At 34.1% G+C, this 18,893-nt stretch overlaps 2 protein-coding genes across 2 annotated transcripts; one reads left to right on the forward strand and one right to left on the reverse strand.

The window, feature by feature from the left end:
* The first annotated feature begins 3,591 nt into the window (after positions 1-3,591).
* LOC133189947 (ras-related and estrogen-regulated growth inhibitor-like) lies at positions 3,592-13,118 on the forward strand. The gene is made up of 5 exons (XM_061325388.1): positions 3,592-4,095; positions 10,101-10,231; positions 10,882-11,075; positions 11,620-11,743; positions 12,385-13,118. The coding sequence occupies exons 1-5, from the start codon at positions 4,041-4,043 to the stop codon at positions 12,520-12,522; spliced, it is 642 nt and encodes a 213-aa protein (XP_061181372.1). The 5' UTR covers positions 3,592-4,040; the 3' UTR covers positions 12,523-13,118.
* A 436-nt stretch (positions 13,119-13,554) lies between these two features.
* LOC133189949 (uncharacterized) lies at positions 13,555-16,066 on the reverse strand. Its single transcript, XM_061325390.1, has one exon. It carries the CDS (start codon positions 16,061-16,063, stop codon positions 13,697-13,699), a length of 2,367 nt encoding a protein of 788 aa, XP_061181374.1. The 5' UTR covers positions 16,064-16,066; the 3' UTR covers positions 13,555-13,696.
* Positions 16,067-18,893: the final 2,827 nt, after the last annotated feature.

An 18,893-nucleotide genomic window follows, 5' to 3' on the forward strand; every position in this document is an offset into this window, starting at 1 on the left:
GAGGTGAGGCAGATGATGAGAAAAGAGTTGCAAGCCTTCTCTCTTTTTATGTATCAGTCAAAAAAGATATATTTAAAAACAGCTTATAGAGACAAAAGAGTTACATTATTGATAACATACAGTGCATATTAGAATACAAAAATAGGAAAAAGGTGACTCTACCCCCGATTTAAAAAGAAAAAAATGGAAAAGGGGGGGGGGGGCATACCCCAAGTGCCTGTGATCCATCACTGGCAAATAGTAATCAGTCGAAGGAACTAAAACCTACTGTAACATCATTGCTGAAGAAAGTAAATAAGAACGGGAAAGTACAAAGCTTGGATTTACTAGCAATACCAACATGGAATCCTGCCGATATTGATGTGGTTTTGCTGATTTACGAGGTAGCGAGGACAGTTGTAGAGGGCTCGGAGAAGGCAGTCAACCGTTACGTACATGTAAGAAGATGGTTGGGAGTTCCATCAAGTTTTGCTTCAATTAAATTCTATAGCAAAACATCTCAGCTCCTATCTTTGATATTTGTTTGTTTGTTTATTGTTTAACGTCCCTCTCGAGAATTTTTCACTCATATGGAGACGCCACCACTTGCCGGTGGAGAGCTACAAACTTTGACCTATACTCGGCACTCAGGGCCATTGAGCAGTGAGGGATCTTTTTCGTACCAGCACCTACTGCGATACGGGACCTCGGTTTATACGGTCTCATCCGAAGGACCGGTCTCCACGTCCCACAGTGGGATTCGAACCCGCGACGTAAGGATCAACTCCTTACTCCGCGACTCTAGAGCGAACGCTCTAACCACTGCGCCACGCGGGCGACCCTATCTTCGATGATTGAAGAGTTCAAAGTGGCTAAATGCAGACTAGTGATGACTTTACGAGACTCATTAGATCAAAAAGGTCCGTGATGCTGGAGTAAGAAAAGGTCAGGACTCAAGTGGTAAGCAATTATCGCAGAAGACCAAGCGGAGAGCATACTAGGATTGCAGAACATTATAAGCAACACGTGCAAAGGCAGAAAAAGTCACATTTCCAGCAATGACAAGACCGAGTGGAGGAGCATGATTCAGGGTGAGGTGAGAAGAGAAGTTAATGAAGATGCCACAAGATCACGGGCAATTGAACTCAGGAAGCAGGGGGTTTGGATGAGATGGGAGCTTCCACAAGAAAACATGACATCGTCTGCCCTATGGAAAATGGACCAATTCAGTTTTTACTGCGATTGGTCTATGAGGAAAAGGACACAAAATAATTTTTTAGGATGAAAATTCCTCTAGGAAGTGGAAATGGTCTTTGAGTTTTATCGACCCACACTCTTTCGTGATTCAGGTGGTTAATTCAAAATTACTCGAGTTCTGTACATGTGTCATCAAAGTCGTACTTATATTACAGCCGCTGACATTTACTCCTCTCTTCTTATTCCAAAACATTGACCTCTTACTGTGCATTGAGTTTCTTTATGTCCGAGAAAATAGACAGTAGTTGTTTTCACAGGCACTTGGGGGCTGGACCCCCCTCCATTTTTCTCTTTCTTAATCCTGGGGTCGACACACCTTTTCCTATTTTTGTATTGTAATATGCACTATATGTTATCGATAATGTAACCCTTTTGTCTCAATAAGCTGTTTTTAAATATATCGTTTTCGACTGATACATAAAAAGAGAGTATCAGTCGAAAACGATATATTTAAAAACAGCTTATTGAGACAAAAGGGTTACAATATCGTTATCAGGTATTTGCATATTTGAGTACAAAAATAGGGAAAAGGTGTGTCGACTCCAGATTTAAAAAAGAAAAGAATGGAGAAGGGGGGGGTCCATCCCCAAGCGCCTTTGGTTGTTTTTAACAAGCAGCTACATGTAGGTGATTACTCGGACATAGAAAACAGCTAGGAGGACCATGGGCTAAAACATATCTCTTTCTCTGTCACATGAAAATGTGAATGAAACTTCTTAATCATTTTGTTTCTTTAGTTAAATTTAAAACATTTTTCAACATTTTTAATCTTACAGAATATCGATGTTTGAAAGTAAGATTGTTTTATTACTGTATTCTTAAGAAAATCTATTTTTTTTTTACAATGGGGTTAACATGGTGAAATAAATCCATGTACATCTTAGATAAAAGTTATTGCCCCAACATAGGCCTTCAGATGGCTTTAACCTGACTGACATACTTGGGATAAATAGATATATAAAGATTTTAATATACTGTAAATCACTTTTTATTCGCGAGAACTTTATATTCTTGTAATAACGCGTGTCTTTCTGCTTGCAAAAAATTCACCCTACGTTCATTTCATTGCATGTTTTTATTGTTAAGTATAATATACAAAAACCATCGTTCGTCAAAATTTTGTTTCGTTCATAAATACCAAATGACTATCTCGCGAAAATAAGATGTCGCTAAAATATATATAGTGATAAACATGCAGTATCCAGGATGTCAGTCAGATTTTGAAGGATGTGGGCCCATGGGACCTCCATGGTCCACTTGAACCTGACAGGAGGAAACGATTTAATCTATTCTATATAAATAAACTGACTTCCATATGAGTTTGGTCTGCTCTGGCCTTGTGTTCGTGAAAAATAGGGGTACTACAAACAAATAAATCGACAATATAGAGTAACTCGATCATAGAGTCCTTGATATTCGCAGTACTGTGAAGTGTGTGTGATCAAGGAAAGATATTTTTTGCAATTTTCCTAAGTAGAACTTAAAGAAGAAAACAATTATTTGATACCAATTAGTACAAATATCTTTTCTGCTTGAATATTCAGTAAGGCGTAACATTCTCGGCTATACATAATTAGCGTCTCTCAATTAGTGACCTAGATTCTCATTGGTTGCCATATTAGCTCATCAATACTGAAATTTACACAGCTTTTCATTCACGGGTGAAGTGCACATGGGATAAAAATGGTTCAGACGTCAACGAGTGACGGAAGGAACCAATTACATCGTTTCTTACAGTAAAGAGGTGTGGCTTATGTCATCTCATTGTTTGTTAACAACAATCTGAAGTTGCTAATGTTAATAATAATAATGTCTTAACCAATGAGAATCTAGGTCACCATTTGAGAGACGCTAATTAAGTATCGCCGAGATTGTCACGCCTTACTGAAAGTTTAAGCAGAAAAGAGATTTGTACTAATTTGCAATGGTAAAATAATTGTGTATTGTAAATGTTGAATTGTGTATTGCATAATTGTAAAAAAAAAATGCAATAGTAAATTGTATACTTAGTTTTTAGGGATTAAAATTATAAAGATCCCTGCGTGGTTTATCAGTATACTATTAACGATGAAACAAACTTCTTTATAAATAAAATTTATTATATTTCTCAAACTTAAATACTTTTACACAGTTCGCCAATTCTATGCAACATTTCTATGCAACTTGTGCCGTGACATATGGCAATTTAAAAATCTTTCAATTTATCACTAAAAATTTGCCAATGCACTTTGCCAAAACAGAAAGATAAATATACTATCCTTTGCCAACAATGTCAAGGAATGTAACATTATTTACTTAGCCCGTAAATTGACGTGAAATTGAAGTGTTTGATAATTACATTTTATCATGAAGTCTGGCCGACATTCTCTGCTCAAATCCGGGGGGAAATTCTTTTAAACCGCAAAATCTCCCCGTCACAAGATACAGACACACGAAGATTCACCTTTATAGCTTCTTCCTATCCTTGCTCGCAACAGCAAGATTTCACTCGTTCTTTGGCGATCTCTTATCTAAACAATCACACACATTTTGTAAACTACCGTTCAATTAACCCGACTCGGCTTGAACTGCTAGTAATTTATTACAGACGAGATTGGACGGTCAAATCCATATAATTTTTTTGACAAGTACAGGTGTAACAAACCTGAGAATCTTTTTGTGACACAGGCTGATTGATAAATTATACGTGGAATTTTTAAAAATATATATTTAGTTATGTAATGTGTGCGCTAGATTCGTTTTTGATGTTGACTCGAACAGGAAGTATGTCTCGATCCTGATATTTTTTTTATTGATCACGAAAGATGAAAGGACCTATTAACATCCTGGTATTGGGGAAGGAAGGCGTCGGCAAAACAGGTAAGTTCTGTAACTCATTTACATATACGACTTGGTGAATAGCGTCATCAAATTTAAAAATTTAAGACATAATTAAGTCGTAAGAATTGAGTCTATGTGAAAATTTCAATCAATAATAAGCTGTTATTTGTGTATAATATGGCTGGATTGTGTCTTCATTCACAATGATTTTCTTCTTCATTTTAACAGCCATTGCCAATATAACCCTTATTAATAATTGAAGTAAAAAAAATATTTTGAGAATAAGATTCACGATATGGTATTGATATGTACACTAGTAACAGTAGTTGAACTTGAACTTTGAACCCACTCAGTTCAGAGTCAATAAATGACATCACATACATTTCAATTACATTTTTTAAATTCTCATCATAAAAAATTCGTATGTTTTTCTTGGTGTTCTTCAGTTAAATACTCCACAAAATTCGCAACAAAACACTATGCATTCAATTAAATGTATAGATGAAAAAATATACTAATTGGTACAAGAAAAAGAAATATTTTCCACCCATCAACGAAGGCTAGGGCCGTCCTATCGTCTCGTTACAACATCAAATGCAAGCGAGCAACAACATTTTGACACTAATTAAGCATGTTAGGAAATGTTGTTCATTGAAAACTTTTAGACATTAATTAGATCATGATGAGTGACGATGAGACTCGATGTATTAATTGACAAAAAATTAAAGTAACGATTACCCATTTCTCTTGTCCTAAGGTATGGGGATACGTAACATTTCAGAAATGCATACAAAATCCATCATTTTCTAAGACTTGATGTGATTTTGGAAGAAATAATTACAAATATTCCCGATAGGTTTAAAGCAAGTTTGATTCTTATGTCGAATTCAAGAACTAAATCCATCGATCAGGAGAAAAAAAATCAAGATACAATCTGTGTAATGAACAATATTCTCTACTAATTGGCGACAGTGCGCCACCAGGGAGATCTAACTGGAACCTTAATACGGTAGATCTACTCTGCATTCTCTTACACATTGCTGGGGAGCTGAAGTTAAACCTAATACTCTACTAAAATAATCAAATCTCGCAGAAAGAAAATATTTAAAATCTATCAGACGAATTAGTCAGTACATGTGGAATCAGTGTGTAACCATAGTTAAAATCAAAAACAACCTTCAAGTTGAATTATTCTTATACCTAAAATGGTAAAACATCCAAATTCAGCTAATATATACAAATTGTGCCAATGGAAAAAAAACAACAACAAAAAAACGGCCGCTATATTTCACAAATAATAATGAAGAAAACTCCAAAATGAAAGATGACAATTAACAGTGAAATTTGAACCTGGGTATAATATTATTTGAATCAAATGTAACGGAAATCAACATATTTCACAGAAAGAGGATTATTGAAAAGTTTTACAGCATTTTTAAATAGCTATGATAAATAAAATCAATAGCATCACTGATATTATCGATTCATTAATTAACGTTCCGAATACTGTATACAGGGCTATTTTCGCACCGTGTTATTATCGGCCTCTCACACTTGCAAATAATATACCCCGTTTTAAATTCGCCCAATCACAGTTCTTTTTAAGAAATTGAACTGTGTTTTTTTTAATTCGCCCCTTTTTAAATTCACCCACCTGTGAGTAAGGCGAAAATAAAACGGGGACAAACATTTCCCTGTATACAGGCAACAGCTGTCGTAATAAAGGTAGACGTACATTAGGTCACAAAAAAATGGAAATTTGAAATACTATAAATTGTACTGAAATTTTTAATTTTATGGAACTGTAGAAAACAGGAAATGTTATAAATAGATATTATTCTTACTAAACAATACATTCATCTTAGATAATTATGATAATTTACGCAAGGGAACCATCAAAGGTTATAGGGTTAAAGGGCAATATAGAAATATAACGTAATTCACCATACTTTTTGTGACAAAGATATTTAGCATTTTCATTTGAGTCGCACTGTTCCAGTAACTGCCTTTGATACAGTGTTCTTCTATAATAAAAATTGATTACAGTAAATAAATCGCCAAGATTATATATGTCCAACAAAAATACCATTTTTCATTCATACCATTGGTTTTTACTGACACGTGTATATTTTCAGAGTTTGTCGGCACTTTTATGTTTTAAAATAACTTATAATGATTTTTTTTTTTTTTTTTTTTTTTTTTAAAATCTTTTTAAATGGCCCAGTAAACGAAGATTCGGGGGCATTTAGTTTTTGCTCTGTCTGTCTGTCTGTTTGTCCGCAAAAACTTTAACCTTGCCTTAACTTTTAATTGGTTAGAGCCAGGGCCTTCATATTTCACTTGCCTGTTCCATGTGACAAGACCTTTCTTTGGGTACCAACATATTTAACTTCCTGGCCTTGACCTTGGAGTTTGACCCACTTGCAAACTTGTATATTCCTTGTGATAAGACCTTCCTTTGGATACAAATACTCTTGACCTCTTACCTTGGAGTTTGTCTTACTTTTGAAAAACCTGAACATTGGCCTTATGATTTGAATGGTTGGAGCTAAAGCATGTGTATTTCTTGTGACAAGACCTTCTCTTGTTTGCAAATAATTGACTTTTGAGTTTGACATACTTAACATTACCCATGGCCATACATGTAACTTTTAACGGTCAATGCTAGGGCTTTCATATTTCACATGTTTATTCCTTGTGATGAGACCTCTTTTTGGGGGGATACCAACATTTTTTTATCTCTTCATCTTGGAGTTTGCCTTGCATTTGAGATACTTTAACTTTCGACATGAGCTACCATATGGGGGCATTAGAATTACACAAACATTTTTTGTAGTTTAACATACCTTTATTCTTTGAAAAAAAAATACGTGAGTCAATCACTTTAGAAATATAGTTTTTCGTTTGTGACAAGATAATTTCAGTTTGGCAAAGTTAAACTAAATTTGGACGTAAAACCAACTTTTCCCCTGAAATTTTTAGTGCAAACTCTCTCGGGACAAATCGTACTTATTTCTTAATTTTAAAAAAGCAGTTATCACTAGTAACGTATTATTGTCTCGAACAAGATTTGAACAGTACGTGTAAACAGAAATTTACTATTTTTAGAAATCAAAGGGCTTAATGTTATTTTTATTAGCATATTATCAAAGAAATATACATATATTTTGTGTGTGAAGTTGTCTTAGTTGTAAAGTCGATAAAAACACACAGGATTCAGATGTTAACACGTCAGATCTTTAACCGATCTGAAAATATTTCAAATAAAACTGCCAGGTTCTTATCATGATGAGTGTTTTATTGGACAAAAAATTTCGGCTTTATTGACTGAAATGTGAATATAGAAAGAGGAAACGATATCATCCAAACGAATTTGAAATAATCTGAGATTTTATGCACAGCTTTTAAATGTTTGTATACATCAGGTTTATTAACGTTTTAATTCCAGTGACGGATTAGGAGTACCCTACAACCCTACGCTCTAAAATCAAGAAAGTCGTGTAAAAAAATTGTGTCATTAAACTGATAACTACAGGTATTTTGAGTTTCTGTCGTCGTTTATTTTGCTCGCAAATTTGAAATCCTGGATCCGCCCCTCTGTATTTAACAGTTTGGAATTTAAAAAAAAATCCCCCTTTTGCACACATATCGGTAATATCAGTACTGAATTTCCCACACTTACATTTACCATGCACTCCAGATATAAAGTACCATATAAGGTGTAAATTAGATATGACACCTATATTTATGCCGCTATCACCATACTGGTACACTCTGTCTGTTCTTACACCACTTTCTGTCATCTATATTTACTATATTAGTAATTCCTAAATTGACAAGTTCTTAAATTCCATTTGGGTTCATTCTATGGTATATTTATGTAATTACAAGAAAATTAGAAATCCAATATTTATTAAGTTCTGTAAAGTTAGAATCACTTTAATATATTAATTTTGTTTCACTGCATTAACATAATATGCCTTTTTTAAAGCTAGGTAATTAAGATTAATTAAAGATAGAGATTTAATTTTAAAAATATCGATGTTTAGGAAAAATGATTTGATCTAGATGATTTACCAAAGTATATATACGTATATATGTATGCTTTCCACACTATTGTTATGATATTTATGTTAAATTTTGTCATTAGACGTAAGCACTGTCTTATTGTAGGACCGTAGAACGTATGCGCCGGGGGGTGGGGGGGGGGGGGGTCCGATATAGTATTCTGCTATAGTAAATTTTCAATTAGATGCTAATCCCCCCCCTTCCCCGTTTTTTGTTGTTGTTGTTACTGTAAGCTCGAGCACTGGTAAATTCCATGATTTGGGTAGTTATTTTGGAAGGTTGGCCCCTCCACTTTTGAAACCGTTGCTACGGGTCAGTATTGCTGTATAGTTGATTTATTATCATCTAATCTCGGCTTCTATTTCTTTGCGTTGCACTTTCCTGTTTTTATTGATGAAGAAAATTCTATGATTGGAATCGAGGTATATTTATAGTATAAAGGTAAAGGCTACTAATCACTTGGAGGTTTATTTCAATAATTCCAATTTTCTTCCTAGACATTCGCCTGTTTACAAAATCTTGTTTATTTAACGAAACCTGTTCTGATAAAAGTTGAGCCTCTGATAAGTTAATTGTAAATATTCCGATTAATGCTGTCAGCTTGAAATACAATGAACTTTTTGTTGAGTGAAGCTTCATTCTAAATTCTCTTTTATTCAGATAAGAAAGACATATTCAATATCCCAACGATAATTTTAGTCGGTAGGTAAAGAGAAACGTGAGAACATGATACACAAATTGAAATTTATTGTTGTTTTGATCCAGAGATGTATCCCGAGTAACCCTGAGAAGATTTCCTGTAAATATCTTACTGATATCTTGATAATTAAAAAGAGCCCAGTTGTGAGCTGTAATAATCGTTCACGATTCTGCCATCAGTGGGTATCACCTGTATATAAAAATAATGTTCTCATTGAAGTAGCAAATCCATATACCAAAGTATAAACATTTTTGTACATCTATTTTTTTGGAGAAAATCATTCGATATGTACATAGGACTGTTTTATATAGTTTTCATGGGGACCTTGTTTCATCTGAGATTTTTTTTTCACCCAGACTATTTATGAAGTAATTAGTGTAGCAGAAAATAACATGTGTTTTAAATTTTTCGCCGAGTGCCAATACATCTCCATCAGTCGTTATTTTCGGTAACTGATTGATGTTCTTAATATTTTCTCACAATCCTGACAAGAGGGAGTCATGAACTTTCATACTCTCTAGTTTTAATGGTCCCCTCGACTTTCAAGATGAAGAAGACGTTAAAAAATATTAGATATATTTATCAACTAAAAGAGTATTTTGCCGTAAAAGAAACGTGACATGCTTGTTTCGTATTGAAAAAAAGTATTTCAAATAGAATTTTTCTCGTGAATGAGGTAACATAAGGATTGAGCATTTCAACAGACTGAAATCAAATTAGAAAGAACATTAACTGATTTCTTCTTTTGAGAATAATTGAGAGGTTCTTTTGTTAATGCATTTTCATTCACTCCTGTTTTGAAGTTGGAATTTTATTTGTGTAGGAAACATTTGCTTTGTAATTAGAAACATCTAGAAGTGATATCTGATGAAAAAGCAATAAACATTTATCTAAACGGTGATGAATAGTACGTTAATTGTCAACATCTGCAGTAAAAACTAATATTATGTGCTATCCAAACATTTTCTATTTGTTTATTAGATGAAAACAAAAAATAAGAGAATCTAGTGCTCTGATTAAGAGTTTTGTCAATAAATTGTGTAAAGTTAATTGAAGTAAATGTTATTTCTTCAATCTTCTAAACATTTTTGTTAACATGTTTTTGTACAAACAGTTCCAGAGGTCATAAGGGAAAAAGAGAAAAAAAACCGAACTAACTTCAAGCCATCGTAAAAGTTTAAATGAATACTTTCAATAGCTTTGGCTTATCAATTTTTATTTTATTCATAACCTTTTCCTTATTTACTTATACTAATTCAGTAATTGATTATTTCAGCTATTGTGGTGCGCTTTTTGACTGGAAGATATCTAAGTGAATACGCATCTCTGGAGGAAGTGACGTATGAAAGAAATGTCACAGTTGATGAAAAGCAAGTGTCGATTAAAATAACAGACGTTGCAGGGAAGGTATGTTAAAAAAATATATAAATCAACAAATAATTTTTTTTCTTCAATACATAGAAAATAAAAAAAAAAATAGTGGCTATCATCTTATCTTAATTAATAAAAGTATTTTCTGTGGATAAAAACCAAAATTTTGTAACAGCAGTCAACTAATTTAGCGTAACGAATAATTATAACGCCAAAATATATCTTTAATCGCTAAGTAAAGTACATTTCAGACTGGAATCAGATCACTAGGAGATATAATCCACAGTATTTGAAATACTCTGCGTAAAGGATTTCATCTTTAAGACACAAATATCGTGTTTCGCGATTAAGCTGTCGGAAGCAAGTCTCTAACTGCAACCTTCTCACTGTACATATATTTGTGTTTACGTTTTATAATATTTATCTATAATTAAAAGCCAAGAATTTTTAAGCTGTAAAGATTTAGTGGAGATTCCTCTTGTTTATCCGATTTTTTAAAGCCTTTGATATAAAAATGTTTGCTCTTTTATTAAGAATAATAGTATTGGTGTCAAAATTTTTCACCTTTGTTTAAAAGAATGTCGATTCTTAATCTCTTTTGGCTTTGGCTTAGACTTCTTTTCACAGTGAAAAAGATAACTGACATATTAAGGGCATTTTCAAAGTATTAATTGTTACGTTTACAGAACCTGGACAGGAAGTCGACCTCAAGGGATTGGTTGCATAAAATAGATGGCGCTGTGATCGTTTACTCCGTGACAGACCGGAACAGTTATGACATAGCGGAAGTCGTCATGGATTGGCTGAGGAAAGAAAAGAAACCAAATCAGATTATTCCAATGGTCTTGTTAGGAAACAAATGTGATTTAGAACATTCCAGGTTCTTACAACTTTATGGAAGTCAGAGTCTAACCTTGAATTTGCAAAGAGTACTTGGATACAATTCCTTGAACTCGCATTCTAGCAGTGCTTTCTCCTGTGCTACATTGCATTCGAAACATTTTCCAAACATTTTGCTTAATTCTGCAGACGTTTGACAAATATTTATAATTTAGAAGTCATACATTATCGTGTTTATTTAGTCGTGAATATACGATGAATCAATTCAGAGGAACATATGCAACATCTTCAAATATCATTTACAGCAATTTAGAAACATACTCATCGTCTGGTTAAATAAACCTGATTGATCAATCTTAACATAAACATATTAACCTTACCACACAAGCAATTTCTTTAAAATGATATAGGTTATGACTTGCCCCCCCCCCCCCCCATCCCGACCTCCAGTCCATTGACAATAAATCCATTCTACATACTCCAAACTTATTTGAATTTAAGACTACCTGACATATGTGTATTATGACGTAACCCTACATGTGGCCAGGGCTCCCCTCTAACACTCTTCATGTTTTCCTTTTCAGAACTGTAACAAAACAACCAACAGAGGAGTTGGAATGGCGAACAGATGGATTAATGTTGACGGAATGTTCGGCCTCTGCTAATACGGAGAACATTAAATGCGTGTTTCACGAGCTCATTAGAAAGGTACTGTATCTCCTTCTATTCTTTCAGTGCTGTGTGTTAGCACAAAAATTATTGTACTCTAAGTTATTGGTACGGGTATTAGATCAGTAAAACACTTTAATTCACCTACAAGTTCGTTGTCCAAGGCTCGGATTTTTCATACGAGTTACCCTTCAAGTGTTTGAATAGGTTATAATAGTTCGAAACGCATACTTTCAGAATCTTGGACTAAATGATTGCGTTAGCAGCACTTCGTTTAAATTCTTATAATAAGTCTTATTTCCCTTGCAATATATTTTTTATCTGAGAATTTAAAGGTTTTCTTTTTTTGGTTGTTTGTCATGTATCATCGATACAAAACCTAATGAATTTACACATGTGACATTGACCTTTCACTGCTTTGAGTTATAATTCTTTGATCAAGGTTACTGGACATTCCTAAAGCAGGGAAATTAAATACGTAATGTATTACTCTTTGATGCACAGACTGCCTTATCACACAAGGTCTCCCACAGAAGAGACCCTTTTAAATTTTAACAGGGTTTTCATGCAATCACTGCTTTACTCATTAAATTTGTTGTTTATTTACTTATTTTTGTTTTGGTGCATTGTAACTTGTTTTAATATTTCTGAATTGTATCAACTATCTGCATTACTTACAGATAAGTGAAAAAAGGGATTCGTCATCGAAAGCACAACGAAAACTTTCTCATGCACAGATTGGATCTCCGAAATTAATTCGAGCGTCATTAAGGAGACGTTTTAGTGTGTTTACTCGAGAGCGAACCTCTACTATGTGAAACAGGAAAGCCAGGGTATACTTATGAAGTGACAGTTAATCAACAGAGATTCACTCGGATTTGAGAATTAACAGGGTCTCTCTACTTACTAGTATTAAATTACGAAGTTACACTTTCCTCACAATTCTTGAATACCACAAAGAAGGAAGGACATTCCAATTCAAAAACACTTTAAATTTCATTTGGAGAATTATAAAGTGTGAATGTTGACGAGTACATGCAAGTACGAATATTGATTCATTTTATTAATTATCTATTGTATGACATGTACATGTGCAATGAAAAGTATTTATTCTGAAAACTCATTGACAGTGTGTATTGTTATCCTTCTTATTTACATGAATATAATCTTCCTGTTTATTCTAATCTACTCTAGTTTACAATCGCCATTCATTCTGATGCCTTTACATTTATAATTTGCACACACACACACACACACACCCACACACACACACACAAATGTTTTTCTTTAGAATAATATGTATGGAAAATGTGATACACACGGAAATATTTTTTTTACGTGTTCACCTTAAGTGCAAAGCATGTCTGAATCTAGACGTTAACCTAAAATATTCTATCCACTAGCCAAGTTTTTTTCTTCAAATAAATAAATGATATGCACTATTTCAAACAATTTTATTATAATTCAAGACAAAATTTAAGGTAGTACACTAATAATGGCACTATCGCTCTTGGAACGAGCGTGGAAACGAAAACAATAGGGTAACGATGCGAAGGAGAAGAGGAGTCTATATGCGAGGGCTACAACTCGTGTACATGTACTTAAAATACAACTGATGGTAATCTCGCTCCAGCGTCCTTTTGTGGTACCTCTCGCTACCCCATTCTGTTGCTCCCACATTCTCGCTCTATAGCCCTTACGGCAATAAACCAGGTGCATGTAGCCCCATCAGTTTATCAGGAGAAAGTATGCATTTAATGTTTTATAAATACTACAAAAGGCTGTATGTAGCATGACTGCTATGTTTAATATAATAGTTTTCATAAAAGAATACATGACATTTCCACAACTCTTTATTAATTGAGAGTTTAATGAGATTTTTGCCAGTAAATTGAATTTGTGGTTTAATTTCACGGATTAAACTATAAGAACAATTCATAATACTACAGTATATAGCGTAATAATTGCTGCCGAGAAGAAATGGAACACCATCTATAAAACTTCTAAATTTGATGGACCTCCTGGTGCGTCGACCTCTCTGGAGGGATGACAATATGCATGTATGATTCTTTTGATTTCCTGCGACTGACTGTGATGCCTTCGTTTCTTAAACATGGAACACGAGTCTCCTAAAACCTTTGGTACAAGACATACAATAATTGTGGCTGCAGCTTGTGTAAGTATACTTAAGTTCTTAGAGGCGGAAAATTCAAATAAGAGATCCACAGAAATATATAAAATAAGAACAATAACGCTGAGTTTTAACAAGGAGATAAAAATCTGCTGTCTTATTGGTCTGTACTTCTTCACAATTAAAAAGAAAAGATCTTTCGGGATGCCTTTGCATTCTTCCTCCCTTTTGAACAAAGATGTGTCTGGATATTGACCATACTTGTGTATTTTCTTGCATATTTTTCTGGTATGCAGGAATATATTATCGTAAACCTTAGAAATGTCATTAAGACTGTCGAACATGTACATAAGGACCGTAAAAGAAAATATAAGGTATCCGTACGTTACCTCTGGATGGGCAAATAGTCCAGTGTATGTATACACAAACACTCCACAAATGAAGACGAAGCTATCGACAAAAATTATACTGAACATGTAATTGCTAAATGCCACAAAACAAAACGCAAAAAGACAGCATATGATTTTTAATGGGACACAGATATCTAGATCCCGCCAAGGTGCAATAACGTATGCGCGTGCTATTGTCATAATGAAACTAATCAATGGAATTCCATAAAGCAAAAGGCATAACGCTAGTTCCAAAACAGAAAACAAAACATACAGAGGTGCTATGAAAAGAAATATTCTTCCGATAAATGCTGATTTCCTCCATGCGTTAAGACTGTACTTATTCCAGCGCCTGATCTGTGTGATTACAGCAAATTTCCAAAAAGATGGATTCAGAACCATAAAAAATTGCGATAAGAAGAAACGGAATATTTTTTCATATCCATTAATAGATTCCGTTGTTTTCATGGCACCAAATTTCACTCGAACAAATGCATCAACTTTCAGAGGAGATGTGATTTTATTTTTGTTCTCAACTAATCCTTTTGCAAGAAATGTTGCCAAATCGGAGGGAACGCATGTACTTAATATGAAACACACGGCATATAGCAAACATGCTAGAAAAGGTCCCCCGAACACTCGAAGAAAATTTTTACTGCTTAACTCGTATCCCGCTAACATAGACTGAAAATCATTGGGCACACCTTTTTTTACACTTGCAACTATATCGTTGTATTGCATGAGTCCATGCAGCAGTACCTTCAGAGCGATGATTGATATACTTACGAAAAAGAAAGTGATTCTAACAATTCTGGAAGTCCAAATCGGGCATTTTACACAACAATATTTAAAAATACTCGTCACAATGGTTCCAATATGTATAGGATTGTAGAAAATCCAACTTTCCTTCTTTCCAATTAATCGAATATGACTTTCCATATCACTGCTTGGAAAGTTTTGGAGTTCATGATAATTAGATCTACCACTGTGTGTGATTTCATGGACGTATTTCAGTAACCACACTAGAATAAGAGGAAAATACATGTATAAAACCAGACCAAGAACAAATGGTAACTTCCAGCCGATTTTTCTGTATTTCAGGTATGTTCCAGAGCACTCCAAGATTCGTGTCTTCTCCAAGAAATTCCACTTCCAACGACAACATCGATAACCCATTGCTTCCAGGGGACAAATGACATTGAGGCAGAGCAAATAAAGTGCATGGCTCTTAATGAATATGCGTTCTCTGTAACACCAGTAGCTCTGATTATAATTCTCCACCATGTCGTTAACATCGCCATCTTTAGTATAAGATACAAGATAATCTGTAAGATTGGCTAGAGCTAAAGAAATCCGCTGTGTTGTCTCGTTGGCGCCATATTGGATTTGACAGTTTCCATTAACTCTTAATGGAACAGAAAAATTTTCCAGAGCGTATACATCTAAGAGACCAAGAGACCAGACCCGGTATCCTAACGGCCAGTTTAGGTATTGCCTCGAACCTTTGGGTCCAGGAAATGTCCATGTCCATTTGTTGCCTTGTATAACACATTTTGTTTCATTGATTTGATGACGGGGAACGTTCTCAAAGCGGAGCGCAAAATTTACAAGACTATATGAGTGCTGTGCAACTTCGTGAAGAAACCTTTCCTTGGTTGATGCTGACACAGAAAACCAACATGCGGAGTCTACTCCACTAGAGTATGGGTAAGTGTAGTCCCAGTATGGACAAACATCTGTATTTCCGGGAGTTACTTGTGTCCCTTCACTTGCGTCCTCTTCAGCTAAGGCTGCCTGGAGGACTACCAAACTACAAATTATGTGGTAGATTTTTTTCATAACGAATCGTATTTCTTGGTATTAAGTCAAATAATGACACTATTAACTTCCTTTTTCTAGATTCTTTAAACACTTTACTGTTCAAGTATGCGTTTCAACAGCGATAATTCGGTCGCTGATTCATTTAACGTCCAGGAAATTTTTGTTTGATACGGATGATAGCCATTATTACATCCTTTATCGAATATGGGAACTTCCCTGTAGGAAAAAAATCTAATTAGTCCCGCCTTTTACACACCCAAAATGATTTAACAAAAATGTCATATTGGAAGTACTTATATATATGACAAGTAAGGAAAAACTCACCATATTTTAAACCATTAATGAATTATTCTTCCTCAGTACAGAAATTTGAACAAGTCCCTACATTATTTATTACAAGAATCCCCTTTAAGCTACATTGACAATCCAGGAAGTTTACGACCCCAAGAGGATATTTTAAATCAAATAAGATTCGTAACACCCGAACCAATACATCAGTGTGCAATTATTTCTCTTATTTTATATATAAATCTTTCATTGCATTATAGTTTTACTAAAATTTAAATTATCCAATGAAATGCTAATCATAGATGTGTCGTAACGCCACAAATGCCCTCGCCGGCAGCCAAAATTTCAAATGCCATATTAGTTTTAAATTTGTATTCGAACTTGACCTGTATTTTCTGGTAAAATACCTGCATATGCAATTTCAACCTTTTGCATACATCCCTACAAAAGTTAGAGAGCGAAAACTGAAAATTTCTTATTTTTTCTAAGTTCAAGAGGGATAACTCTGTCAAAAATCATCGCAGCATGACCAAATTCAAACTTGACCTGCGTATTCCTATATATATATATATATATATATATATATATATATATATATATATATATATATATATATATATATATATGACGTATCTATATATCAAATTTGAGTTGATTGTGTGCAATCGTTGCCGAGATAATGAACAGAAAGTCAATGATCACGGAACAGGGCAACACTATATGCCCCCGGCCATTTTATGGCGTGGCATAACCAGAAGTCTCTGACGAGACTGTAGTTTTACTGGTTGTACTTATAAAGGAAGATAAAAGAAGCATTTGCACTTGAAACTTTGCAACAGCAATAAATAGAATAATGATCCTTTGTTTAGTCTCTTTTTGTGGCGAAATTTATTACAATCAGACTAATAAATGTAGAAGGAGTAGCCTTTTAAAACAATTTTACAAAAATTTCGATTTAAGTAACCATGGCAACATCATTCAACAAAATTAAAAAAAAACAATAACAACAATTATGTATCTTAGTGTAGTCTACTTGTATGCCAAGTTATACTGAAATCAGACAAAAAGTGTAGGAGGAGTAGCGTTTTGAAAGTATTTCAAGAAAATTTCTATTTCAGTAACCATGGCAACACTGTTCATCGAAATCCAAAACTGGTTTAAAGAATTATGTATCTGAGTGTAGTCTACTTGTGTGCCAAGTTATACTGAAATCAGACCAAAACTGTAGGAGGAGTAGCATTTTGAAAGTATTTCAAAGAAATTTCTATCTTTAGTAACCCTGGCAACACCGTTCATCGAAATCAAAAACCGATACACAGATTTATGTATCTTAATGTAGTCTACTTGTGTGCCAAGTTATATAGAAATCAAATCAAATCTGTAGGAGGAGTAACTTTTTGAAAGTACTTCCAAGAAATCTCTATTTTTAGTTACCATGGCAACACCGTTCATTGAAATCAAAAACCGATAAACAGAATTATGCATCTTAGTATAGCCTACTTGTGTGCCAAGTTATATTGATATCAGACCAAAACTGTAGGAGAAGTAGCGTTTTAAAAGTATTTCACAGAAATCTCTATTTTTAGTAACCATTGCAACACCGTTCATCGAATTCAAAAACCGATATACAGAATTATGTATCCGAATTATGTATAGTGTAGTCTACTTATGTGCCAAGTTATATTGAAATCAGACCAAAACTGTAGGAGGAGTAGCGTTTTGAAATTTGTTTACAGACGGACAGACAGATAGACATACGTACGGACGACGGACACCTTACTATCGCAAAAGCTCTTCTGGTTTCTGACCAGTAGAACTAAAAAAAATCGAACTCGGAAATCTTCATATCTTCTGATTGGTCATCTTCAAAATTGGTTTGTAAAAAATCACTCTGAATATACACATACGTACTCTAAGGTTGATATGCAGGATGCCGAAGTTCCTAATAGACAAAATTTATATAGTCTTTAGAAACCACGTTTTCCAACAATCTTTTGGAATTTCAATGACCAATAATTGTGCTCCTTTATTAGTCGACCCCTTTTTTATATTCCTTTGAAGAGGCATTTATTAAAAAACTTCTACATGAGAAGAAAACTCTTGCTGTAGCCTTCAAATCGTCATTTAGATATGTCGATGACGTTTTTTCAATGAACAATAGTTACTTCCATTCATATGTCGACTCGATATATCCCAGTGAAATCGAAATAATAGACACCAGAGTAATATTTTTACTATCATCTTCATATGGTGTTTATGTCAGCCAACTTATTTGACACTCAGGAGCATATTCTGAATACGATCAATTTTTAAACCGAGGCAGGCTACTGACAAGTTGATGTTACAGGGATTTCAACAACCTTATTAAAAGTCAGCGTATAAATTTCGTAAATTCTATGGTCGTTATAATGACCTTGTTAGCAAATACAACCTATCATTGGGTCGTATTTTGATTGACGTATTTAAAACCATTTTTTTGAATATATTTTGTTATATAAATAGTATACAAATGGTTTGAACACAAGTTCTTGAACTTGTGTGCAAATCATTTGTATACTGT

Source organism: Saccostrea echinata, unplaced genomic scaffold, assembly GCF_033153115.1.
Source record: "Saccostrea echinata isolate AGI-Se365-2 ecotype Australia unplaced genomic scaffold, CSIRO_AGI_Sech_v1 ptg000020l, whole genome shotgun sequence".
NCBI lineage: Eukaryota > Metazoa > Mollusca > Bivalvia > Ostreida > Ostreidae > Saccostrea > Saccostrea echinata.

Bases quoted from the DNA above. Each gene is read 5' to 3' on its own strand.
- LOC133189947 (XM_061325388.1), top strand. From the start codon at position 4,041: ATGAAAGGACCTATTAACATCCTGGTATTGGGGAAGGAAGGCGTCGGC. The intron at 10,232-10,881 runs GTATGTTAAAAA...TTACGTTTACAG, and splicing joins TAACAGACGTTGCAGGGAAG to AACCTGGACAGGAAGTCGAC. The intron at 11,744-12,384 runs GTACTGTATCTC...CATTACTTACAG, and splicing joins TTCACGAGCTCATTAGAAAG to ATAAGTGAAAAAAGGGATTC.
- LOC133189949 (XM_061325390.1), bottom strand. From the start codon at position 16,063: ATGAAAAAAATCTACCACATAATTTGTAGTTTGGTAGTCCTCCAGGCA.